We start from the raw sequence: 26,800 nt of genomic DNA on the forward strand, positions 1-26,800 counted from the left end.
TCTTATTTGCTTAAAATTTGCTTGTGCCTCTTTCTTAATTCTCTTTAAGTCACTGTCATAAACTATGAAGACCGGTACATGATCAGTGATGTCATAAATGAGCAGTCCACTCACAGTTAGATCAGACATATCATTCATAAAAATGTTATGGATTATTGTTGCACTGTGAGATGATATTCTACTGGGATTGGTTATTGTTAGGCGCAGTGACATGCTATGATGACCCATGCCATGTAACAGGCAATTCCCAATCCTGGGCAACCCTGCAAGGGGAAAAAAACACCAGACAGCTTAGCATCTAGGATCAGTGGGACACACAAATCCCTCCACCAAGATAAGGTGATGGCTCGATGGCACAATAAGGAGGGATCAGAAGTTTTGTTCTTCAACTCCTGGCAAGTTTGAGTGTCACACACAGGAACATCATAGAATTTCCCTTCTGCAGAATTCTGAGTTTCCCTCCTGGTGATGCTTTGGCAGGCCTTCACTTCAGCCACTTAAAGTTGGTGTGTGTTTGTTGGTCTCTTCGGTTTCATTTTTGTTTTCAGCAAGCATGCTCGTGACGTGGCCATTGTCGAACACTGAGTTCATTTGCGAAAAAAACAATTCTTTGTTTTCAGAGTATGTTTAGGGTGATTAGTTTGCATTGTGAATATTTGTCTAATCAGTTTGGCAGCATTAGGCATAGTATAGCCCTATACACAACATAATTCACCTGATGCAGTCACATAATCAAGAATAATCCGAATCTGAAGATCAGTAAACTGTACTAACAGAACAACTGGCAAAGCTTCTCCAGGGAGAAAACATATGGCCTGATTTACTAAAGGTTTGTGTGTGCAAAAATCGGCACAAACAGAAACACTCACGCAAATAAAAGTGGAAGCTGATCTATTAACCGACTGCACCAATGATTGTCTACCAAACACATTAAACTGATGCCTAGTTCATTTTGCATGTTCTGGGGTATGTCAAAACAAATGCTACTGATCTTCCCAGACCGTGTGCAATGTCACAACGTAGTAGAACGCAATGCGCCATATCGTGCCAGGCCCGTAAATTGTCACGTGCCAGGAGACATCCTGATCGAACAGGATTTAAAAGCAACCATGCACCCTAGTTTGCCGCGAGAACCAAGACAAAAGGTGGCAAAACAGGAAAAAAACTTGAAAGGACCGTGGGATGCCCTTGAAATACATACAGTATGCTTCCCGTCCCACAATGGACTGCCTTCAAGATTTGTTACACGCACCCTATTATGTACTGTCATATTTTGTTGCGTTCACCCCGTTTTACTATGGCTGACAAGGTTCCTCTCCCGCACCGTGACTCCCGTGGAAACATTCTTTGAAAAACATGCTCTCGCATCCAAGGCAATCATGACCTGTCACGTTTCCCCATCCCATCCCTCTGTATTGTCCCACATGCTGTGGGACAACACAAATATAGAGTAAACACAGCATCATGATATATTCCATTAAATATTGAATTAGAGCCAACATTTATTGCTTTCCTTGTCTGACAGGGAGAATGGCACCTTTTCATCTGTGTCTGTTTGGCAGCCAGTCTGCTGCTGCAGGAGGATCTTGATCTGTACCCATGTGGCTACCAGTTGCTTCTGGACAGCAATGGGTACTGCCTCCCCCGTGGTGTTGCCATTGGATATGGAAAGGGCGTAATTACACAGCTATGAGTGAAGACAAAGCATTGTGTAAAGTTATTTTTCATAAGATATACAGTATAATGCAGTGTACTATTGGAACAAAATAAAACTTTTGGAATATGTAATGAGCCAGTTGCACTGCAGACTATAATTTATGAATTGCACTATAAATTGATTATTCATTTTAAAGGGGAAGTCAACCCCCAAATTTTCTTGACAATAATGTATTCTAAGCAACCCCACTAGTCTAAACTTCATATTCCGATTACTATTGTTTGTGGAATACGAATCAAGAAGCAAAATCCAGCCGTTTTTTCCATCCATCCATTTTGCTGCTTAACTCATATTCCGCAAAAGCAATATTAATCAGAACGCTGTGTTTAGACTAGTGGGGGCACATACAACATTTGGGGGAAAATTCGGGGGTTGACTTCCTTGACTGTCCTTACTAAAGAATTTTATCCGAGGGATTTTACTGTTAAGTATTTGGCAGCAGAGAGTACAATGACTTTATTTCTGGACATTTGAGTCTGAAATATATATCCCAAAATGAAACTGACACACTGGAGCAACTCACTACCACACAACACAAACTTACACACCTCAAAAGCTTTGTTGACCTTAAGAAGGGCGTCGGGATCGAGCACAGCAGCTTGACTAACGACCACCTTCTCAGATTTCACTTTTCCCTTGTCTTGTGGAAAGGCTTGTTCCACATTGTCTGGTACAGCTAGATGCTGGTACAAACCTCGAGCCACAGCATCACACAGGAGAACCAACAGAGCATGATTTCTAGGGATGACAAAAATGAATGTTCTAGTTTGGTAAGGTTAAGTCGCTTAAACATGAGGTTCAATGACAATGTGGGTGGATCAAAGCAGGGCTATACTTTTGACTGGTGCCTCAGGTCAGCTGACCTGCTGCTCCTGGAAGTACCGAAGCGAAAACACAAACTCAAAGTTTAAATGTTTTATTTCTGTGGCTTGCCCCAAACTATGGAATGACCTCCCGATACACATTAGACAAGCCTCTTGACTGTCTATTTTTAAAACCCGCCTTAAGACTTGAATCTAACTTGAAACCTGATCTTAATTGTATTGTTTTGTGTTAACGCAGCATCAGACTTACTTGTTTTAATTGTTTACCACTTTTTTTTTTAACTGTTTTTGAAATTACATTTCCACTATCCATGCATCATCTTCTGCTCCATACATGTTTTACTCCTATCTGGCAGCTTAAGTAGAGAAGCCCAGACAAATGTTTAATATCTTTAAATTTTATAATCACTAAACTCCTCCACTTGGGCAGGATCTCATCCCTGACCTGGAAAGGGCACTCCACCCTTTTCCAACTGAGGACCACAGAATCAGATTTGGAGGTGCTGATTCTCATCCCGAACACTTCACTCTCAGCTTCAAACCAAAAGATCACAACTTGATGAAATCAACAGAACCACATCATCTGCAAAAACAGATGTAATACGGAGGCCACCAAAACGTGCACTCTCAACGCTTTTGCTGCGCCTATAAATTCTGTCCATAAAAATTATGTCACGGTCGAACATCTTCTACAAGTCCACAAAGCACATTTAGACTGATTGGGCAAACACCAATTTACCCTCAACGACACCTGCCGAGGTTGTAGAGCTGTTCCACTGTTCCATGGCCCGGATGAAAACCTCAATGCCCGTCCTGAATCTTGAGATTTAACTTTCCGATGGCCTCCCTCTCCAGCACTCCTGAATAAACCTCACCATGGAGGCTGAGGAGTGTGAACACCCTGTGACCTTTCTTAAAAAAGGAGACCCTGTTCTGCCAATCCAAAGACACTTTCCCAGATGTCCATGCGATTTTGTAGAGGCGTGTTAACACCACAACGTTTGGAGCCTTTCGGATCTCATTTACCCCCGGGCCTGTCACTGCGGAGCTTTTTAAACACCTTGGTGACTTCTGCCTCAGAGATAGCAGAGCCAGCCTGAGAGAGCCCAGACAGATTTAAAAACATTGTATTTATCATTTAATGTTTCTTACATATGACATGTTAGCAGTACGTGCCTACTGCTAAAATTGCAATAGAGTATTGTCGCTCATGGTCATCCTGTCACGGTTTACTCATTTCATACTGTGTTTTTATCCTTTCTCTTAAATTCCACTTCCATTCACATACACACATTTTTCACTTTCTGCTCTCTTTCCATTTCGGCGTAGATGCTACATGACATACTGATGTCTTACTGCAGCTATTTTGTTCAATGACAGTACAATTTAAGATAATCTAATGCGCCTGTCATACGTCAATTTGAACACCAGATAGAAGTACTCTGTGTTTCAATGAGGCCTCCAGGTGCGAACCTTTTATCAAAGCAATGGGCTGGAGAGCCTCGATGATTCGAGTGTCCAAGACATGATGCCACAAGTCCAATGGATTGACCACAAAATCGATCACTGAACTGCGGACTAGGATGTGCTGGTTCCAAGTGCAAAAGTGGACACCATTATGTGTGAGCATGTTGTTCATTAAGGACAATCCATGATGAGAAACAGGAGATTTTTATTTATGTACAGCACTTTGTTTCAGCTGCTTTCCTTTTAAAGTGCTCGATGAATAAACCGGAGTTGAGCTGATGCAAATTTTGGACAATCGTTGGATCCAATTTGGTGTTTCAAAATTGTTGCCAAAATGTTTGGAAGACTCAGCATTTGTTATTGATGAAAGACAAATTATAAAAATATTGACTTTTTAAATATTGCTTTTTTACCGAAAAATGTGCAGTTGTCAATCCAACAAAAATGACAGAATACATAAAATGTTCTCAATAGCGTCAGGTGGTCACAAGCTAAGTGATGGAGAGCAATGTACAACGCGTTCCTCCTACCCTGTGCACTCCGTCTTTTGGAACATCTCTACCAGGCTTTGGAAGGTGGGGATGAGACAGTTATAGTCTCCAGTAACCAGCAAGTGCTTGTTGTAGTTCCATAAGTAAATGGCGGAATTTGCCACAACCCAGGGTTCCCTGATCTGTGTGCCAAGCTCCGCTGCTCGCAGGAAAGTGGACGTGGCATAGGCAGACAGATCCTGGATCCAGTCTCTGGTTGGAATTAGATAAAGGCAAATAACAACAGATATGTTTAATAACGTGCTCTCTAGTTACAAATAAATATCTTGTTGTAAATCATTACATTTCAAGGAATAGATATGCCGCTGTTTTACAATTAAATGAGATAGATCATGTTTAGTGTGGTCAATAACTGACAGATGGCATTAACCAGTGTCAGCTTGTCAATAGAGGGCGCTAGAGTGCAACCTGGTCACCTTGAATACGTAATTTCTAAGACCGCCACAAAAACATTTAAATGTATGCCATACAATATCCGCCAAATAGACTTTGTTTCAGAACAGTAACACTTCAAGCTTATTCATTAAATTATTAACATCTTTGTCATAATTGCAAGTTAAGTTTGTTTAAACATCACATTTAAATACAGCTATGTGACACAAAAGCTAACATGTAATGCCTAAAAGTACCATTTTTGGCAATACAATGCCATAGATTAAGAACTAGTTAAGTGATTTTGGTTAAGAAAACCTTTGAAAAATGTCTCAATCAGTTATTAAAGTGGATGGGACACGATTTTTACAAAATGTAATGTGTTGTATTAAACAATAAAATATCCATGTTGCAATGAACGATTTCTTCAATTTATACACATTGACCGAGTATTTCAATGATTTAGCATTACGCTTTGAAAAGCTTCCAGGCGGGCCAAAATTGTGAAGGCGGATATGACGTCATCGAGCCACGTCTCAGGCTATTAACCCATTAAAGACTAAAGCGCCTGTCTCAACAGCTCCCCAAAACCTAAGGTCGCCTTTGGAATTGAAAACCGGAAGATTTCCCATAAATCCAATACTTATAAAATTATTAATATATCAGCCCCTGTAGCAGACAGAAACATAATTCCAAAAGAATTAAATATCTTAGACATGTGCCTTTCACACAGGCAGAATTTATTATTATTTACTGTTTCAATCGATGATGTAAAAATAATGTGTCAGTGCAGGAGAAGTACCATTTTAACTAAAAAAAATAAAAAAAATCGAGTGGTAAATACCATCCTCTATTCTGTTACAAAGACGTCTATATCGTCATTGTCCACAAACCAAATCATATCACGTTCGACTGGTTGCACTGGTCGTGCGCGTCGTCTATATATGACTGCCGTTACTTATCGGGGCTCCGGGCGATCGACGGCGTCCGCCATTAGCCTACCTACGGCTCGAAAAAATTCCACGACATCCTCCGCGGTCTCGCGCCACCCTCAGGGTGTATATTCTGATGCATTAAATTGGCTAGGAGATGGAGAATTGGATTAAAAAAAGATACCGACGTATCCGCGCTCCCGGCTTTAAAGGTAGAATGACGCAACAGCGCTCCCGCCTCTAGTGGTAGAAATGCGGTTATGCGCTCCAGACCTTAATGGGTTAAGTAGTTCTGATTCATTTCGTGTCTACTTTAATTGAACAATAGAAATGAGCGACCAATACTTACAGCTTGTCATTGCCATTTTCAGAGCCTGAAGACGACGGCGCTGGGCCAGTGATGTCACGCACGCACTGGGTCAAACGACTAGTGGGCGGACCCAGCTCACAAAAATATTGAGTTTTCTGCATATTTTTTTAGGCCTTTTCATTATGTTTTATCTTTTATCGTGTCCCTTAAACTTTAAACTCTTATGAGCTGTTCTGCTTGTCATTAACATACTGGTCCAAGCAAATGTAACTTTAGTTGTGCTCGGCATTTACAATTAACAGAAAAATGAAAAAACAAGGGTCATGGTCTCATTTTTTTGGTCTCATTTTTTTTCCCATGGCTGTATATTGGATACCATGTGTTTTCACAATTTTGACCAAATAGGTGTTTACCTGTAAATAATCCAATGTGGATCTTCTTCAGACACACCTAGATCCTGTGGGAGGACTGCAGGGCTATTGAGCTGCACGCCTTGCATTTGTAGCTTTTGGGCAGTAGCCTGATTAGGAAAGACAATTGCACCTTAAAACAATAAACAGTAGTCCCTCGTTTATCATGAGGGTTACTTTCCAGAACCCCCCTCGATAGACAAAAAGCTGTACACCATTTATTTAAGTTAGCTTGTATGTAATCAGGTGGCATGGTGGTCGACTGGTTAGCACGTCCGCCTCACAGTTCAGAGGTCGTGGGTTCGATCCTGGCTCCAGCCTCCCTGTGTGGAGTTTGCATGTTCTCCCCGTGCCTGCGTGGGTTTTCTCCGGGGACTCCGGTTTCCTCCCACATTCAAAAAACATGCATGATAAGTTGATTGGACTCTCTTAATTGCCCCTAGGTGTGATTGTGAGTGCGGATGTTTGTCTATGTGGGCCCTGAGATTGGCTAGCAACCAATTCAGGGTGTCCCCCGCCTACTGCCCGAAGACAGCTGCGATAGGCTCCAGCATGCCCCGTGACCCTTGTGAGGATAAGCGGTATCGATAATGGACGGATGGATGTAATCAGGGTTGCTACAGTTTAAGGCACGTTTAATTCAAGACTTTTTGAGACGTTATATATTTAATATTACATTTAAGAGCAACTTCACTTACAATAGTCCCCACCAAAACCGCATGAGCTTTTTGGTTTTGCTGTGGTGATGGCGTGGTTACCACGAGTCAGTTACTTTGTTTGTTGTTACTTAATTTTGTGATTTGACACTATTTGTAGTCATGAAATCCTACATACTATGTGTTACCTTTTTTAAGACTTTCGAAAGATTGATTGAAGACATATTAATGCAAATTTAGGCCTTGATCTTAGATTCACTGATTCAATGCTGATTCAACTGATTCAAATTTAAAACTTTTCAAAGATCCGTGATTACCTTGTATTTTAAAGTGGTATCCGGTGGTCGACTCTGACATCCACCTCACAGTTCACAGCTTGCCTATGTGGGTTTTGTCTGGGTACTCCAGTTTACTCCCACAGTCCGTAGGTATGAATGGGAGTGTGATTGGTTGTTTGTCTATTTGTGCCCTGTAATTGGCTAGTGCCCAGTTCAGGCTGTAGCCTGCCTCTATCCCACTGTTGGGTGGGACAGGCTCCAGCACACCCACACACCAGTGAGGATAAGCAGTACAGAGAATGGACGGCTATATTTAAAAGTTTCATGCATAATTCAAATACAAAATATGCATGTGAAATACAGGTTTTTTTGTTCATTTGGGCTCGCCATAATTACGTTCTACACTGAAGTACCTGTGAATTTGAATGTTTGTGGCTTTAACAGGTGGGGTCTGGCCTGCCATGGATATCAATGAATGAACATGTTGACTTGGCGATTGTTGGCTAAAGATAGCGGCTGGCTGCTAACCCTTAGCTTGTCTGTTGACTGCCTCTGGTCGAGCGTCAGGTGTGGCAGTGCAGCTAGTATATGCTAATATGGAAATAGTTTATGATACATGTTTATTTTTGTTATTGTTTGCTCAACAAAAGCATGCATCTAACCTTGACCACCTGTGGAGGGAATACAACTCATTCTAAATAGCCGTGGTAAGCTAACAAAGTTGACGTTACTGGGAACGTGCAGTTGTGTAAGGAAGTTCTGCTTTGCAGTAGACACATTCCACGTTATCTTCTTTTTTCAGTGTGAACAAATCTCAAACTTTGGAAATTCTCTTGTCTTTCATGCAGTATTTCATCCCGCTCACGCTTATTGGTATGTACTCTAAGTCTGCATTAACATTAGTCTGTGTTGAAAAATGATCACCCCACATCCTGCATTACACATGGTACAATATAAAATTAGATGTATACCATTAAAAAATCTGCAATCCAATGAGACCGGAAAGAGTGAACCACAATATAGTGAGGGACGACTGCACAGAATGTAGAATACAAAACAGAAAAACTGAATGACCAAATTCCCTCAATCGGAAGTTCCATTTAAATGCATCTGTCCAAAATACACACATATGCCCTATGAGAAAGATAAACGTGTAGGGTTTATATCCAAACAGTTTCACACACCAATCAGTTAAGGTTATTAAAAATGATGCTCCCAATATAATTTTTAGGAAAGACTTGCATACCTCAGCGGTGATAAAGCATATTTCGGCTAAAAGGCGCAACTTCTTCGCACAGGGTTGATTTTCTTCATAGCTGCTCAGGTTTTCGGCAGGACTCTCTTCCTCTGAGCATTTTGATTCTGTATAAAAATTGGGCAGGATTTCCTGTTCAGCACATCATACTATTAACAAGGCGTTTATCGAGGCATTAGTATGTAAACTCATACTGACTCCATTCACCCAAAAAAATTATAAATGGCAATAAATATTTTTGATTCACTTTTTCCCCAAATTAATTAGACATATATCTAGATAACACATCACCCCTTTTAATCTATTAAGGTTCTTGATAACACAGATAAAACAAAACCCAAAATTATGGGATTTCATGGAGATACGGTGCAGTATTATGGTTTCATCACGGTTACCTGATTTGACATAACGACTTCTGACCCTGTATACACATGGCAAATGCTTGCAATAAAATGATACATTTAACTCCATGTTTAGTCATTACTGGTTGTCACCAAAATATTATTAATCAGGCAGAGTTATGAAAATCTATCAACGTGTGGAAGTAGCCCATAAACAGACAACCCAAGGCAGGTAAAAACATAATTGCCTTGGTAGAGGAAGCTAATGGAAGCAATAAATGAGTAGCTGAAGTGTGTACATCTTATTGAAATGGAAAATATATTAGCATTAAAATATATGTTTGATAGTTTTGTTCCTCGGTTAACAAATTAAATATGTGTGTTTTGTCTTCTGGCCATTTTAAAGCAGCACTGGGCAAGAATTCGACCTTAATGAAATTTTTTCACAGCTCTTTTGATGAAACATTGTCTTAAAAGTAGTTGACTGGGACTTTTGTCATGCCCGTCTGTATCGTTTTTACTGGCACTAGGCAACTTTGAGGAGGATGGGAGCAACCCTGGCACACAAAAAAAATCCAAATGTCCTGAATTTCTTTACGGCATACTCACTTCTTCCTTTCGCTATAAGAACGGAAGTCGATTCGAATGTCTGCGCGCTATTACTTGGCAGAAGCCCCCCAAAAAACAAAAGTATTGTTTAAACAAAAATAGATTCATTACCTCATCGCTATTCATCTTTCACACAGCCACCGGAAATAGAAATGTAATTCAGTCCAACTTGCAGGCCAGCAAGAACTCAGGATTTCACGACACTACGCGCTGGCACGCATGGGAAATGTGGTTGAATTTTGTCAAAACACTACCGCTTTTTTCCACAAGGCGCCACCATAATCAATAAATACTGAAATATCACATTGTTGCTTTAAAATGCCTTTTCTGAACTTTGATGATCTTTTAATTGAGCATCTTACTGTGACATTTGGACATCTTCGATCTTGCTTCGTCATAGAGCAAACAGAATCGACCAGCCACTCTGCACACATCCCAGACTTCCTGTTTTCTTGCAGTCTTTGCAAGTGTAGCCCAAAGCCTCAATCTAAACAAGAGAAGATATACTGTACACATGACATGTGAACATGATTGAATTTGGCTATTTGAAGTACAAAATCAATCACGTTTTCTCAAGTTGCAATGGTACTCAGATTTGCAATTAAACATAAGAAAATGGCAGAACCAATTCACACACAAAACACCTCTCTGTGTTGTCAGTGTTTTCTCCTTGTCGATCCAGGTATCCATCCAACTTCTGCACAGCTGCATAGTAATTATGGGCCTCAGCAGAGAGCTGAGCTATTGGTCCACACCCAACATTGGCTTTGGTAACTAGACAAAAAAACTCAATGAATCATGTTGCCAAGTTGTATTTTCATTAATCATTAGGAAAGTATTGTATGTAGAGGTTGTGAAAGCACAAAATATTCAATTTGTTTTGGTTGCAGTTTTTTAGACTTCAGTGACTGCCTATCACTTATTTAAAATGGATTAAATATGCAAAGTAAAAATGTACACAGCAGGAGAAAGCAATGTGTGAAACTCAATGCTCATTTCAGTCATGTCAGTGGCTACACAGCAAGACGATTAGAACACAACTCAAAAGAGAGCTTCTTGTTTAGATGTTATTCAGACATGCAATCGTCTCAGCAGCATTGGGGGTATTTGGTGTAGTCATTGGATTAAGGGAGGTTGGTGAGTGCAGTGGTTCAAAAGGCTACAGTGTGTAAATTATACAGTATGTGTGTGATATTGCTAATCCTTCACTCTATTTGCTATCTTTGATCGTTTTTTAATTAAAAGTAATATCCTATGGTGGAACGTCCTTTTGAATACAGCGATACCACAGTAAATGAGAAACAATGTTATTGTATGATTAAATCTATTTCTCCTAGCCTATAATGCTCTACAAACAGGCAATTGATGTCGCACATAAAGGAGAAATGTGATGCTCAGATGATAGTGCGACAAAGTGCATGCAAACTAGTGGAAGCAAATATGTTTGTGAGGTTTTTCAACTTCTGAAAAAAAAAGATGGAGCATTAGATGTGTTTAAAGAATTTCAATTCACAACTATGCGAAAACTGAATGTGAAGAAGAATTTGTACTTTTGGAAATGTTGTCCGCATTCAGCAGCATCTGGAAATCAGCGGGTGCCAATAGTTGACCCACAGTCAGCAGTAAGGGACGGCAATCTGTATTCTGTTGGGGCTGCCTGTCCTTGACCTGAAAGAAAAAGAGACAGAAATATTAACCATGTGACCACTGCATATTGTAAAGTTAATGTCAACAAATTTCCCGCCCCGTACAAAATATATGATCTGATTAAAATTCATTAAAAAAATTCTTCAACAATATAGTCAAATTTTTGGTGCACTTTATAATGAAAATATATATATTCAATGTTTCTTTATTAAAAATTGGGTAAAAATTGAGGTGGTCAACATTTGCCTCTGTGAGATTTTGTGCTTTCACAACACATCAACTTGTTTTGGTACCACACATAAGCAGTCAATTCGGTTTGAAGCCAGACCTGATCAACTACCACTGAATTATATTTAGGTGAATCCAAGAAGCAGGATTAGCATGACCTAACTATTTGAGCCAAAGTTGGTCCAAAAAGAAGCGATATTGCAAAGCCAAAAAGCTGTTGCGTCATCCTCATCATCACCAAGTTATGGTATGTCATACGATGAGGAAAAATAAACTAAATAAATATTATTGAAATTATGGTATTGTTGTTTTTGCAACTTTTGGCTTGTCTCATCGGGGGTTGCCACAATAGGGTCACTGGCATGCTTTGTTTGGCACATTTTTTAAGATAGATGTGTTTTCTTACACAACCCAGGCATTTTTTTTTTAATCCGGGTTTTGTGCCATCAGTGGCAGGGTATTGGGGCACTGGCCGGGAATCAAACCCAAGTCTCTTGCACGAAAGGAAGCAGCATGTACCATGACACTACCAATTGCTGTCTTTGATTTTATAAAGCGGACAAATAATTTTGAACTTAACTGTAGCTATCATCGAAATGCAGCTAAACGGCTTACACTCTTCTGAAAAAGCACTCTTTAAAAAAAAAAACAGTTAAACTGTTTTATTAAAGTTGGAGATTTATGTGTTAGGGAATGTATAGATTTTATTGGATCCTCCTCCATCTCCTCTTATTACAATAAATGCCACTAGTACCCTTTCCCTCCAAAATTCTACCTTGTGCAGCTTCCTGAATTGTTCAGATGTGTGACACAACCTGTTCAGATGTGTGACACAAAAGTGCTGCAAACCTGCTGCATAAGCATCGCGGCTTTATCCTCGGTACGAGAGGGCGTTTGATAAAGGTTTCTTCTGAGCTGTAGGAGATGGAAAGCTGACGACAATCTTTCTTTTTGTGTGCCATTATCCAGCAGCATGGCTTTCTGGAGGTGAGTCATTGAAGCCTCAAGGAGTCCGTCTTCCTCTTCAGTCACTGCAAGCTCGGCGTGGACCTGACATCGAACTGGGAACAGCATGCTGGAAAAATGAAATACTAACTGTTAGAATAGAAACTAATACCAACGTTCTGGACTAACAAACAAGTTAAAGTATACTTTTATTGTATTATGATTGAACCATGTTATGGTTAGCTGGTTGGTAGGTAGGTAGAGTAGGTAGGTAAGATGTAGCATATACCACTAGTGTATTCAATTCGAGTGCTGTTATCTACCAGGACCTCTGTGTATACCCCTATTGCAATTAATCTACTTAAAGAGGAAGCCAATCCAAACATATTTTTTTCCAAGAATATGTTCTATGGAAGCCCACTAGTGGAAACAAGGCATTATGATAAATATTGCGCGTTTTTTTTCCATCTCCGGGGGCATCCATTTTGTCACTTCTGTCGACTGAAAATGACATCACAACTGCTCAGGGCTCAGGCCAATAACGGCTGACCTGTTTTCTGAAGATGAGCCTTGATTAGTCGTTACCCGAGCAGTTGTGATGTCATTTTCAGTCGACAGAAGTGACAAAATGGCCACCCCCTGAGATGGCTAAAAAGGGGTGGATTTTGCTCATATTCCACAAATGCAATATTACTCAGAATGCCGTGTTTCAACAAGTGGGCCTGCTGGGAACATACATTATTCTTGAAAAAAAGGTTTGGGTTGATTTCCACTTTAATCTCTATTTTCATCCCTATTGCAATTCACTTAATTTAAGGCTGACAGTGGCCACAGAACAAGTCACTGTTGCAAAGTGCAGACTGAGTTATAGACCTGGAACGGAAAGGCTAAGCTAATGTTAGCATGTGTGTTTATCTTAAGCCCCGTCAGCCGATTTGCACGGACTCGTCCCCTGAAATGCGCAATAGATTTTTGCAGTTTTTCGTTAGCATGGTTGCTGCAGCTGAGGCTCTTGTTTCGAACACCACATTTGGCCCCTCTGTCCATGTTCATTTCATGTTCAGTTCATTGACATTTTTGGAGGATGTGGTTTGCCATATTTAGCCATCTGGCTCCCCTTATGACACCGTTCCTCCTCACCTCTTCAAGAATATGTTCTATGCAGGCCCACTAGTTGAAACAGGTCATTCTGATTAATATTACTTTTGTGGAATATGAGTTAATCAGCAAAATCCACACCTTTTTAGCCATCTCAGGGGGCGGCCATTTTGTCACATCTGTCGACTGAAAATGACATCACAAATGCTCAGGGCTCAAGTAACGACCAAGGCTCAGCTTCAGAAAACAGGTGAGCCGTGATTGGTCGTTACTTGAGCCCTGAGCAATATGCTCATAATGTATACACTGTAAAAATGGATGGCGGTATATGGCAAGCATCTTGGTCTTGGCAGCTTGGGGATTCCTCCACTCATTAATGAACAATGTGTTGGTTGGTTGGTTGTGCATTCGGGGGAGGGGAAGGTGGTAGGGAGAGGTGCTCACTTCCATTTTACACAATTTCTTCATGTAACGGATATAAACATAAAAAATAAATTACAGTGGTGGGGATATAGATAGTTAGCCTCTCATCTTGCTGCTATTAGCACCAAATAAACAAAACAAAAAAGAAAACAAAAAAACGGTTATACTAAATCAACTAAAGAATGAAGCCCTAAAAGATGCACATGTTATAGTAACTATAGATAAAATCAATGAAACTGGTTACCATTGCATGTCCTCTAGTGCTTGGGCCACCCGCGACAGAGGTGTCTTTACGTGTCTGCGGAGATTATGCTGCAACAGTGGAAGACAAAAGCTCCACTGGGTCGCACACACTGCCTGCACAGCTTGAGGGTCCCCCTCTCTGACCGCAGCCTGCAAACACTGATTTAGCTTTCCTATCGTTTTTAGCCGGGCCTAGGGGGAAAACAAAATCTTCTGAAGCAATTACAAGAGACAACCCTTCTATCACTGAGAGTGCTATTCTCAAAAAATGGGGATATGATGTCATTAGAATTCCAGTGCTATGTGATTATAGCGTGTCAGCATATGCAGTAATGAAGATTGTTAACAACAAACTTAACTCAATTTGAACAGAAATTTCAGCATTTACTTAAAGTACAGCCATCAATTAAACTATTAATTTTGAACTGCTTATCAAACTTCAAGAAATTACTGCTTGATTAATATAATATGTTCTGAGATGTGTCTGATGATGGAGCACCTCCACACTGGATTTGGAATAGTCATTCGTCTTTGTCTCTTTCTTTCGGAGGTTTATTTCACAGTTGACACACTCCATTATTATTTGTTCACCGATACTCTAAAAGGAGAGGACAATTGAAGAGTCAGTGTTTGATGTAAAAGAATAAAATAAAAAAAAGATTTGCTTTATTCTAAATCCAAGTAGCTATTTATACATGCAATATGGATATTTATGGCATCTTTCACTTTTCTTGTCATCACCTTCCCTTCAAAAATACACCATTAATATTTTGCTAAGAATAGTTTAAAAAATGATTATACTGTTTGTATGGATGTGTATCTTTTCAATGCAGGGCTGTTATGTATAGCATGGAGTCTTGCTTCTGCTTCAAGATTTTAGGACAATATTGGGCACTCACAATTTCCCCGGCTGACTTTAGCTTTTTTAAGCATTTGGCAGCGACTTTGTGACTCTTCCCTTGCAAAGCCAGCAGAGCCAGCTCCAGGAGGAAGGACACTCTGAAATCCAAGACAAAATATAATATGCAGTATGCAATTCAAATAACAACAAAACAGTCATTTGTAAAAAGTGACCATGATATTATATATCCATGCGACAAGAAACAGTCGGGTACTGCGAATAAAATTTACAGGCGGAAGCTCCGCCAAATTCTGGGCCACCTCCACCCATAGAAGCTCTGACATAATGGAAACCATGATCAAACCATTGTCTATTACAATTGTGGTATTAAGCTGTGCCAACAGGGTGGTCCTGAAAAAGATGGAAGTCACCCCTAAAACCGTCTAAGAAAATAGCAGCAAAGACACCTTTTCACCATGACTGTTGTACCATGCCAAGGCAGGGGTTCTTGCCCCTCCTGCTTACTGCTGAGTCAGGCTTCCGCCTCAGCCAGCACAGGTGGAGAGGATTCCAATCAGCCCAGCTGCAGTCACCTTCAATCAAGGCGGCTGCTTTCAAAAGCTGCTGAGGACAAGCAACTCGTGCTTGAACGTTGACCATTGTGGTTAGTCTAAAGCTGTCTCGTGCTTGAATGTTTATGCTACTCAACTTCTTTATTTCTGCAGACCTTGTTACTACTTGATCAACAGTCAACCGCTTCCTATCCTCTCCATCTCTAGACTCCCTACGTGCAACAAACCAATGTCTCCGGCATCATTATCGCGCCTTCTTCTCTGCTCTTCATTGGAACCAGGCCTTGGTCCTTCTCTAGACTCGAACCTCCTCCTCTGGACTCACGACACTCATGAACTCAGATTATTGTACAAATTCAGGTTCTAATTAAAAATCCTGTTGTGGACTCCTGGTCTGTGTCTCTGCTTCTGGGGTGCCGGGCACATTTGGCTATTCTTAATCGCTAGGGGTTAACAATGACGTCACACATACTTCTGGTGGGCAATACAATGAGGAATGATAAACATTCAATTTCATAGAGTACATTTTACTCTTAAAAGACTATATTTGGTCCCAGTAAAACAGAGTAAATTTATGTTGAATATTTTATTCTCAAATTTTAAAAAATCGAGTAAAATATTAAAATTTCAGAGTAAATTCTCAAATTTTGCTGTTTATTGGTCGCCCTCCAAAACCATTTTTAAAATTAATTGTATGTAGCTTTTTAAAATTAATTAATTGAGAGTGGTTCGAAATTAATACCTGCATTACATTTGAATACCTTTTGGGGCACCAAGTCACTTTTGGGTTACTTTAATAGGTCAAAATAGGTGGAAAAAAATTATTTGAATCAGTCTTACATGGACATGAAGGAGCCACACTAATAATAACAATTTGGAGTTTTGACTTTCCAGCTGACTGCACTTTAGTGGACTTGGCACAAGTACACACAACCACACACAGTCAATTCATGCTGGGCTTCTGTATAGGAAACACTTTATTTTCTATTCTACTGAAATAATATAGATTACACACAAGATCATATACTACTGTAAACTTAATGAAAAGAAGGCACACAAAGGTACTATACAATAAATAAGGTAAACATGGAAAATGTAAAGAATAATGAAGATGAATGAGGAATGGGTGTATGAATGGTGAATGGGTAGGCGCGTGATGCATACAAACGCCAGATTATACTTTCAAATGTAAATAAATATGCACCATCTTTAAGTCGAGTATATTGCAAGGGTGCACTTACTATGGTAGAAGGTTGGTCACGCTTGGCGATGATGAAGAGCCGTGATGAGGAGCGAATTGAAGATGAGGAAAAAGTAACAGTAGGGGGAAAAAAAAAACAGCAACGTTGCGACCTGTGGCCTTCCGTGCTCAAAGTGGCAGTAGCCGCTGGAGATCACGTCAGGTTGCCCATACCACAGCAGGTCTTGAAAGATAGCTACGGAGCACTTACAAGCCATTTTCTTTAGGAGAACAAAGTCTTTGACCTGGCTGAGAACTTTTCTGTGGGACCAATTAATTGATTACCAGCATGTGTTCTGGCGAAAGGTGAACAGTTCCATGCACTAAATTGAGGAGGATGTCCTGTCCTTATGATTTCCCTGGGGCGTTGAGCGCCATACTCCGAGTGGAAGAGTGGGACCTTTCAAATCCTGGGTCCTTCTGTAGCTTGTTTTGAAGCGAGGTGGAGGAGAAAGAAGGACTTGCATGCAGGTTGTGGAGTCATATTTGCTGCAAGTAGTATCACAAATTTCACTATTATCTGCATACTAACTTTAATAGTTTGGGATTTGTTATATTCAGACAATTTTCTTGTGATAAATTCTCTAAACAGTTTTGGCTGTCAACACGGGTAAACCAATACCATCTGAAGCAATTACAAGGACAAGCCTTCTATCAATGAGTGCGTAGTCTTAGGCACATTCTGCAGATGTATCGGTACCTGATGGTACCCACGCACCAGGTCCACCTTGGTAAAGATGATGGCACTTGGAAAGTGGGCAGAGAAGTTTGTATTAGAGGTTGAAATTTTGGGGGGGAATTCCATGAGTCACATGAATCAATCATGGGATTGGGATGGAACGGGACAAAAAATTCACGGGAGCAAATGGGAGTCCACGAGGAAGAGACTTTTTTTTCCAAAAGGGAAGCGGTATGGCGGTGGGGGCAGGACAGGATGGCAGTCGTTTTCACCAATAGGACAGGACAGGATCTGTTTGGTTTTTTTCTCTGGTAGTGCGATGGGAAAGGAATGAAAATCCAGTGCCATGTCACCCTGTAGTCTGTATGTGCGGGGAGGTATTTTGGTTGGGGGTCGAGGCATTATTAAGGCGGCCATCCATTATTAGCAATGGTCATCATGTGTGTGGGGGAGGTCCATGTGCTGTTGGAGCAGCGGTTGAAGCCAAGGCAATAGCAAACTTGACCTTGCCAAGGTCCTGATCATGAGCATAGGCCGGCAGGCCTGTAATGGTGACGTGGTGCTCCACACCGTGCTTTGCCCCAGCTGCCAAGAGCTTGGGTGTGGTGAGGTCAGGGAACTCGGCGAGCAGCTTTTAATACAGATCTCTGCCAGAGAAGCATGTGCTTGACAGGCAGAAAGCTCCAGCCCCTCCAAGGATGCAGTGGTACGTAATAAAAGAAACCAAGGCAGTTCGTAACACACACAAGCGGGCTAAAGGCACAGAGCAAGTCCACACTCAGCAGTGGTATAGATACAGTGACAATAACAGAGCCCCAGACGAAATACCGTCTACCAAAACACACCTCGGCATACCTGGTAATGTAAATACGTATGGGCGTGCCATTTGCTGCATCCATCCATGGACCGTGTTCGCATGTCGCGGTGTCTACCGGCTGTGATGACAAGATGATGCTTTGAGCGCAGAGTCTAACAGCAGAGAATTGGCCGGAAATGGAGTCGGTAATAATCGAAATCGTACACCCTTGGCCAGCACACATAGCCGCTAATGTGCGCTGGCCCCGGCATTTCCCTGGCCCCTTGAAGCTGCAGGGCTTGCAAAACTGCTTGGCCTTGGCACCAAATCTGGCGTGGTAGGAATGCAACCCGTTGTCATGTTGGCGGCGGGCCGTCACCGTGGCTGCGGTGTCTGTAGTGTCCACCGGGGATGGCGGCGGGGTCCAGGTGTCCTTGTTGGGAATCAGCCCATGGACGAACTGTTGCCAAATGGCGAGGAAAACCCTGTCCACCTCCTCAGCAAGTGCACGGCTTTGATGGCATCGTACGGTTGCTGATAGCTGGTTGGTGGAACCTCCAGCAACGCCATGGCTCTGGCTGTCTTCGAGGCATCCAACGCTGCCACCACATGGAAGTATTTCATAACATCCTGCATTAATCCTCTCAGATGGAACTGGGCCTTGATGTGCTGAAACCATGGCCATGGGTTGCGTTGCCAAAATAAGGACAACTCGACCGTTGCGGCGTTAATGCTTGCATTGGCCTGTGACATTACTGTTCACATCGGGGTCACCAATTGTGTAGACGTGGTGAATGACAAGACGAGGGGATGAAGGCGAGTAATGTCATTTTACCCTCCACAAAAAAAATGGCTGTATACAGCAAGCAGCAATCTACTCCCTTTCAACGCATTCATGTCTATTATCGCTTTGAAACCAGAAACATGTCATACTCCCTCGCCTCCCAGAAAGATACATGTCCGTGGTGAAATCTCTCCCTTGTAGGTCACCACATGTGTACAATTTTTAGGTACTCTAAACACCTCTGTCAATGGGCCAGACCAGGAGGAACTGGACAACAAGGACTGCATTGCAAATTTTTTTTAAATGAAAAACAGAAGGCTGAAATGGTTAGCATCTGGCTGTTAAATGGTTAACTGAAATGTGTTCAAATATTTTAACAGTGTCATTTAACTGTACACACAATGCACTGTTGTTATTATTTGTTCTTTAATCTCTAACAGGATATATAGAGGATTTCCAAACAAACTACTATATTTCATTTTTGAAGGGTGAACAGGCTAAAAAACTCTTTGGACGGATGCCATTGTTGCACAGAGAAAATGTCCAGTCACGCTGTGCGTCTAGAATCTGTTTATTCCTTCCAATAACATAAATTCCAAATTCAGTACTTCATGTCATGTCATGTCATCTCCCACACCGCTTATCCTTGTACAGGGTCGCAGGGAGTTGCTGGAGCCTATCCCAGCTGACTATGGGCAAAAGTAGGGGTGGGAACGATAATAATTTTATCGATGCATCATTTGGCGTATCAAAAATATTCTGAATCGATTCATCGGTATTAATAATCGATATGTAAAGTTTGACAAAAAAAACTAAAAGCATGTACAAGCGATTACATGCGTTTGTATGTCAGACGTCTGTGCTAGGCTAAGCTAATACGTGACAAGTTGGCGGAACAAGCAAAACCTCATACGAGCGGAGCAAAGTCAAAGTGTGAAATATACATCTTTGTTCTTCCTTGAGTTTTGTGTTTTAAAAAAGGTACCATTGTTTTACATACACTATAAAATGTAAGCCAATGTAGTGATGCATTGGAATCGCAATCGAATCGAATCATAGGCCTCTGAATCGTAATTAAATCGAATTGTGGGCCCCTGAATCGGAATCGGATCGAATCTTGAGGTACCCATATATTCCCACCCTTAGGCAAAAGGCAGACTACATCCTGAACTGGGCGCCAGCCAGTCGCAGGTCACACACAGACACCGTCGCTAGGCGGGAACCGATCCCACAGTGCCGGCACACAACTCAGGCGAGTGTACAAATACAGCATCAGCGACTTTCAGTACTTCAATGTAAATCAATTCAATGCACTCTTTTGCAGAAAGAGTGCATTGATCTTTTCCAAATCAAAACGATATAAATTAACATGAATACGGTCAAAAAACATATGCCTCTGTCAATTACCATACCTGACACTCACACACAGTACTTTGAGCTTCCTATTTAACCCTTTTGGGGCATATGCACCATGATGTGTGAGAACCAAGAAATGACAGTTCAAAAGAGAAAAACTAAGAATATTGTAATATGCCTCCAACAAGATATGTGATTTTTTTAGGCATGATCTATGAATATGAAATAGACAACGTTAAATATTGAAATACATATATATAAATCATAGAAAAAGTGTTTGTTTGAGCCAGTAGGGGACGCACCATACATACACGTGTTAAGACAGAATAGTGCCACCTTTTCCTCAATTTTTTCATGAAAGTTCACATTATAAATGGGATTTTATCTGGGCACTTAAGGTTACATACCTGTTAGCTGGCGGGATAGGTGCCCGAAGAGAAGGTTTTGTGGATTCCCCCAGGAGACTGAAAATCTCCTCAAGCTCATTCAAATCCTTTTTTGCAAGTTCATCCTCATTTATTTCTGATAACCACCTAAAAACAGAGGGAGAGTCCTTGTGTAAATAAATCTAGTATGTGTAAACTTCATTTGTGTGTTAAGAAATAAAAACTGTTGAGTCAAATTGCTTATGGTGATAGGCTGCAAAAAACATAATACTGAAATACATCAGGATCATGATTGGTTAATATTGTAAACGTAGATCTCATGTCATCAGTCTAAAAAACATAACTTTAATTGACACCACAATGTAAATGAAAATATGAAGTCACTATTTTGAGTGCCACAATTCAGTCACCAAAACACATGCAGAGAGAAAGCAAATAAGAAATGCATTCCAAATACTGGCACCTGTTATAAGGTTTATCAAAGTTCCTTACCTTTTAAATTGCAGCATTTTGTAAATGACTGTTAAGGTAGTAGACTGACGACTTTTTTTAAGGAGGATTTCCCTTTTTGACAGGTTATGCCACACCTATGGCAAGAGGGCTGAGGTTAAAATTCATAATGTCTTCTAGGATATGCTATAAATTACAATGAAATGCAAGAAGTCGCTTCATTCATATTTGATATGGCCTGTGTGCGTGTGCACGTGTATGTGAGTTCCCTTACAGAATCAATGTACTTGTGGCTTACTATACTGTACTATATACTTCCACAAACATGGGCCATTGATTGCAAACGTGATTTTCACACATTTTGTTTATGTTGCAATGCTGCAAAATTGAATACTGTATACACCAATGGACGTCGAGCATAGCTAAATCTTGGATGGAAAAAAATCTGAATTCAACCACAGGTTAATATGGGCCAATCTACTGTATTGTGATACAGACATGGACAAAATTACTAGTACTGCTTTGTTGAGGAATTAAACATAATAATAATAATAATAATAATAATAATAATAATAATAATAATAATAATAATGAGGAACCACAATTCCAAAGCAATATCTGTTTTTCTTTGCGTCATTTTCATAAAATGTTTATTAATACTTAAAATATATTTTTTTCCTTTCATTAACAGAGGGGTACCAGCAATTTTGCACAAGTGTGTATGTACATACGACAAAAAGAAAAACATGTTTTGAATTGTATACTTCCATAGTTTGCGATGCTTAGATTTACGATTGAGTAAAAAAACACAGTTTTAAGGCCACTGAACATATTTTGACTTAAATAGTTAATCAAGTTAAATAATGTTTGTCTTACAGTGGCTTACAAAACTGATTTTTTTTCTTCAGTATAGTTAATATTTTTACATTTTTCTTGCGAAGATATTTCATTGCATACCTGTAAACGGAAGACATTTGAATAAAGATGTTGGCAGTGTTTTCTGATGAATTCCTCTGTAAGTCTGGCATAACTTGCAGCATCATCAGTTTTCCCAGCATCCAAAAGAGAGTCAATTAGGTGCCTGAACAGGAGCAGGCAGTGATGGACATTATTAAAAAAAGTGTTTGCACATTGTTTTGAAGTCCAAAACAGTCAGTTGTCAGTTTTCTGTTCAAGGTGCAGTTGTATTTTTCTGCATTTTCATTTAAGATGAACATGAAATCCAGCCATAAAGTATAACTGACTGTGGACTGAGATACAAAAATGTTACCTACACTGCTTATCCTGTCATGAACTGTGAATCCAATTAAAACTCACTCACACCGCACCACACTGTTCACACATTGTACATTGTGTCCGGTGACCAAAAACAAAATTAGCATTTGAACCTGAGGTGTTTTCATGAACATGAGACAGCTTACATCAGCACACTTTCCCCCTCTATTAGATGAGAAGCTAGCCAATTAATTGGAGAGCCACAAAGCTGTTGCAGCACATGAAATGCTGCTTAATTAGCTCCGCATACCATTGCCATGAATGCAGAATGAGCATAAGAGTGCAATGGGGTACCACTTGCATCATGAGTTCAGCCCTCCAGCTGTGGTCCTTGTCTGCCACGAAATCCAGACTTTTGACCACCTGCCTGAGGGAGGCTATGAGGTGGCAGCACCGCCCTGGCTGTAGGAGAGGACGCACCGTCTGGAGATACAGTACTGAGGCATTGAACACAAGGTAGTGTGATCTGCCAGAAACAAAACACAAGCACAACAAAGAAAAACAACATTAAGTTTTATAGAGCCCATATACTGTAAGTATATATAAATATTATAATGTGTAAGCAATATATTATCTTGGTACACCTCTATTCAGAATTTGAATTGAGTCTGAAAGCCAAAGTATTGTGAAATGCAGTGAATTTCAACTATTTGTTTAATGAGCCACAGTAGAGAAATAATGCGATGTGTAAAAAGTAAATGTATGTTAATTTTAAATAGACTACTTTCGTGCTACTAATTTATCCACCAGAGAGCTGTTGTGTACTTGGGCTGGGTTTAACATACATATTCCCGTATGTATTAATTGGGGGTTTGCTCATTTGACCCTTTCCTTGACACATTTTGCATTTCTTATCCAAGAGGCACTGTTGACGTCCAAACATATTTTACAGAGAAACACCGGGGAATGAATAGACTTACAGTATATATCAAAGACCCACACAAAGTCATTTGAAATAAACCAACACTGTGCAGATGTGAATAAGAGGTCATGGTAAGTAGATATCATCTAATTATTCATTGTTTGCCATTCAAACATTCATGTTATGGAAATTAGACTAATGACACACACTAATTGTACACTTTCTACAGATGGTGTATTTATTCTGTATGCCTACTATGTCTGACTGTTCATGCATTTGGGTTCACCAGTATAAGGCAACTATCAATTGTCTTGAACGATTACTTACCTTTTCTCACGCTTTGAAATGTCAATTGCTTTAAGAAAATATTGCACATTCTCTTTAAAGTCTCCCTAAAACACACACACACACACACAAAAAAAACAGCACAACGGGGTAGTGAGAAGTCATCACCTCAAACATACTCAATGATTCAACTGAAATAGAAGCTGAAGCTAGACAACCACTTGCATTTCACCATGAATACAGTAACAAACACCGTGCTGAGTGCATACCTAATGTAAGTAACCAAAGGAACGCCACCCAAAAGCTGTGCCTAATGCACTGGACTCACCATGTTCCCTGTTGGTGGCGGAACTTTCAGTTGGCTCTGACAGAGGTAGGCTCGACACAGATATTGATCAGCTGGTGGACTGCCATCAAAGAACCTCTTCAGACAGGCTGCAGTTATTTCTAAACAACCCAGCTAAAACACAATTCAAACAGAATGATCATTTCTACAAGTTTATCAGTTTGTCATTTGAATCACACAAAATTGTTACATACATGCCTTGGGCACTTATACAGGTACACTTGCATAATCTAATAAACATATAAGGATTTCAATTGAGCTCCTGTGTTGCAGGTCTATTATTAGCACACAATTAAAGCTAAGATTTGCATTGTTATTATTTCAATCGTTGTTATACATGCAGAGGTGTCAAATCCAGCTCCAGAAAGTAAAAACCTCAGATGCTTCTCAACAGGTAATGTATAATGTGTGTACAGTTTGGTGTGGTGTGAGCAGGTAAACAGCTCCGTGCTAGCTGAAGCCAAACTGTGGCAGTGTTTTGAACCTGGATTTGACACCTCTCTATACAGGACACAGCCCTTGTCTCCTACCTCCAGAGCTACTTCTGCACAGGAGATGTACATATGTTGGTCAAAGCTGAGTGTTCCTCCTGAGTCAGCTTCTGTCATCTCTTCCAATTCATTGAAGGCTGACTGCAAAGCTCCGGAGTCTGAATACAAAGCAAAACTGTGCAATACAACTTCCATAAAGTATTTTAACAGTAAGTGAGCCTCAAACCTTGTTTCTTCCTGGCCTTAGCCAAATACTGGAGGACATCCAGGTCCATTTGTGCGTCTATTTGCAGAGCATGCAGTGTATAAACAGCAGAAATAGTCCGATTCTCAAACTCGCGAGTATTTTCTCTGATCACTCAAAAACTACAAAAACAATGTATGTTAAGCTATTGAATTTGAAATGACGTCCTATATCGTTTTTTTCCAGGTTAGTTTAATGACTTGAAACCAGCACGCGTCAGTTCTTAACCTGTTCATGCTAGATCAACTCAACTTATTCTTTAGTTGTATATATACGTTTCAAATATAGCACATTTCGATTATAGTGAATGCTATTTTAAAAAGCCATGCTGGCGCTCGCTAATTAAAACGTAAATCTTACGTCTAACTATACATCAAACTTGAAATATTTAATACATGTGTGGTAGAGTTTAAGTAGGAAAATGTATTTCCTTTCAATCTTATGCTAGGAGTTTTCCACCAATTTTGCGTCGATCGATGTTTACTAACTAGTTTGGTTGTGTTGCTTAGCAACAGAGCCGTCTGTCTGCCCTACGGTAAGCAAAGAAAGACAAAAGTGTCGCACATTTTTCAATCGCTTTGATTCTAATACCCAATTCCTGTCTGTCTGTCTGTCTGTCTGTCTGTCTGTCTGTCTGTCTGTCTATCTATCTATCTATCTATCTATCTATCTATCTATCTATCTATCTATCTATCTATCTATCTATCTATCTATCTATCTATCTATCTATCTATCTATCTATCTAGCTATCTATCTATCTGTCTATCTATATTACACGACTTGCAAAGAAAATATATCAAATTCCCACTCATTTTCAATATATTATAGGACAGTGACCTGGAGACTCATTAATAAGCCTCCTTGTGAGATATGTAGAGACGATTCAGTTTTTGGAAAAGGTTTTAAAAACATGATATGTGAAATAGTTATCCTCCTCTACAGGGTCGTAGCCAGAAAATGTTCAGGGGGGTGGCCAGGGTGACACAACACCTTACTGAGGACTGCATGCAGCATGTACACATCATTTGCATTGTTGTAGCCCCCTCTGTAACAGAGAAGTCATTGTTTATCATACCATCCACATTCAGGGTTTCATGAAATAAAATGCATACATATCCAGAACAATGCTTATCACACGCTTATCATATCACAAGCAACCACAGATGGTTAAAAACGGGTGGATTAATTTTTATTCCACAAACATAATATTTATCAGAATGCCTTGTTTCAACTGTGGGCTTGCGTAGAACATCCATCCGTCCATCCATTACCCTAACCGCTTATCCTTACAAGGATATTCTTGAAAAAAATATGTTTGGCATGTTTGACATTTTCCCTTTAATATAAATAACTTCTCAGTATACTGCATCCGTGTCAAAATGACTGAAAAATCTCAGATATAAAAATTTTCCCGTAGGTGTAGGGGTGGCCAAGCACATGGTGAGAGAGTGACAAATAGTTGCCCTGACCACCAAATAGCTCCACCCCTGTTTCTTTTCAGCTACCTTGATTTACTTTACAATGATTGCTGGATGAGTTCTTTCGAACACTATGGTATGGACCAGTTTTTCCCAACCAGGGTTACGCTCACACCTAGGGGTACATGAGCACATTGCATGGGGTATATGGAAATATTTAATCATTTATTTACAAGATGGGGCACGGCCGAACTGAAATCACAACAGCGGCGTGTGAGCTCAAATGTCAAATCTCAGATGACTGATGAAAAGAAAGTAAAACTGCTTTAGTGTGTCTGAATAATTGATTAGTGTTATGTTTCTGATATCTAAAGTTTAAATGCCTCTTTAATGTGGACTTATTCAAAGGTGCTTTAGTTTGTGGTGAATATTATGAGTTACACATAGCAAAGGCAGGTCTTTTTTCTTT

At 40.2% G+C, this 26,800-nt stretch overlaps 1 protein-coding gene across 3 annotated transcripts in view; it reads right to left on the reverse strand.

The window, feature by feature from the left end:
• The window catches only part of cfap46 (cilia and flagella associated protein 46), a 61,819-nt gene extending 36,433 nt beyond the window's left edge, over positions 1–25,386 (reverse strand). For all 3 annotated transcript variants that reach the window (XM_086045806.1, XM_086045807.1, XM_086045805.1), the window contains exons 1-20: positions 24,896–25,386; positions 24,709–24,827; positions 24,161–24,292; positions 23,875–23,939; positions 22,987–23,151; positions 22,368–22,491; positions 21,453–21,547; positions 20,982–21,107; positions 15,206–15,305; positions 14,806–14,904; positions 14,308–14,498; positions 12,447–12,672; positions 11,273–11,390; positions 10,367–10,496; positions 10,085–10,209; positions 8,764–8,879; positions 6,587–6,693; positions 4,539–4,751; positions 2,266–2,455; positions 1,538–1,687 (exon numbers count right to left, since the gene is read on the reverse strand). In XM_086045806.1, the coding sequence (XP_085901932.1) occupies positions 1,538–1,687; positions 2,266–2,455; positions 4,539–4,751; positions 6,587–6,693; positions 8,764–8,879; positions 10,085–10,209; positions 10,367–10,496; positions 11,273–11,390; positions 12,447–12,672; positions 14,308–14,498; positions 14,806–14,904; positions 15,206–15,305; positions 20,982–21,107; positions 21,453–21,547; positions 22,368–22,491; positions 22,987–23,151; positions 23,875–23,939; positions 24,161–24,292; positions 24,709–24,827; positions 24,896–24,944 (2,640 nt within the window). In that variant the 5' untranslated portion in view covers positions 24,945–25,386. The remainder of the gene's footprint in view (positions 1–1,537; positions 1,688–2,265; positions 2,456–4,538; positions 4,752–6,586; positions 6,694–8,763; positions 8,880–10,084; positions 10,210–10,366; positions 10,497–11,272; positions 11,391–12,446; positions 12,673–14,307; positions 14,499–14,805; positions 14,905–15,205; positions 15,306–20,981; positions 21,108–21,452; positions 21,548–22,367; positions 22,492–22,986; positions 23,152–23,874; positions 23,940–24,160; positions 24,293–24,708; positions 24,828–24,895) is intronic.
• Between the last annotated feature and the right edge of the window lie 1,414 nt (positions 25,387–26,800).

This window comes from Filicampus tigris, chromosome 11 (genome assembly GCF_054856515.1).
Source record: "Filicampus tigris isolate MCC_2025a chromosome 11, RoL_Ftig_1.0, whole genome shotgun sequence".
Taxonomy (NCBI): domain Eukaryota; kingdom Metazoa; phylum Chordata; class Actinopteri; order Syngnathiformes; family Syngnathidae; genus Filicampus; species Filicampus tigris.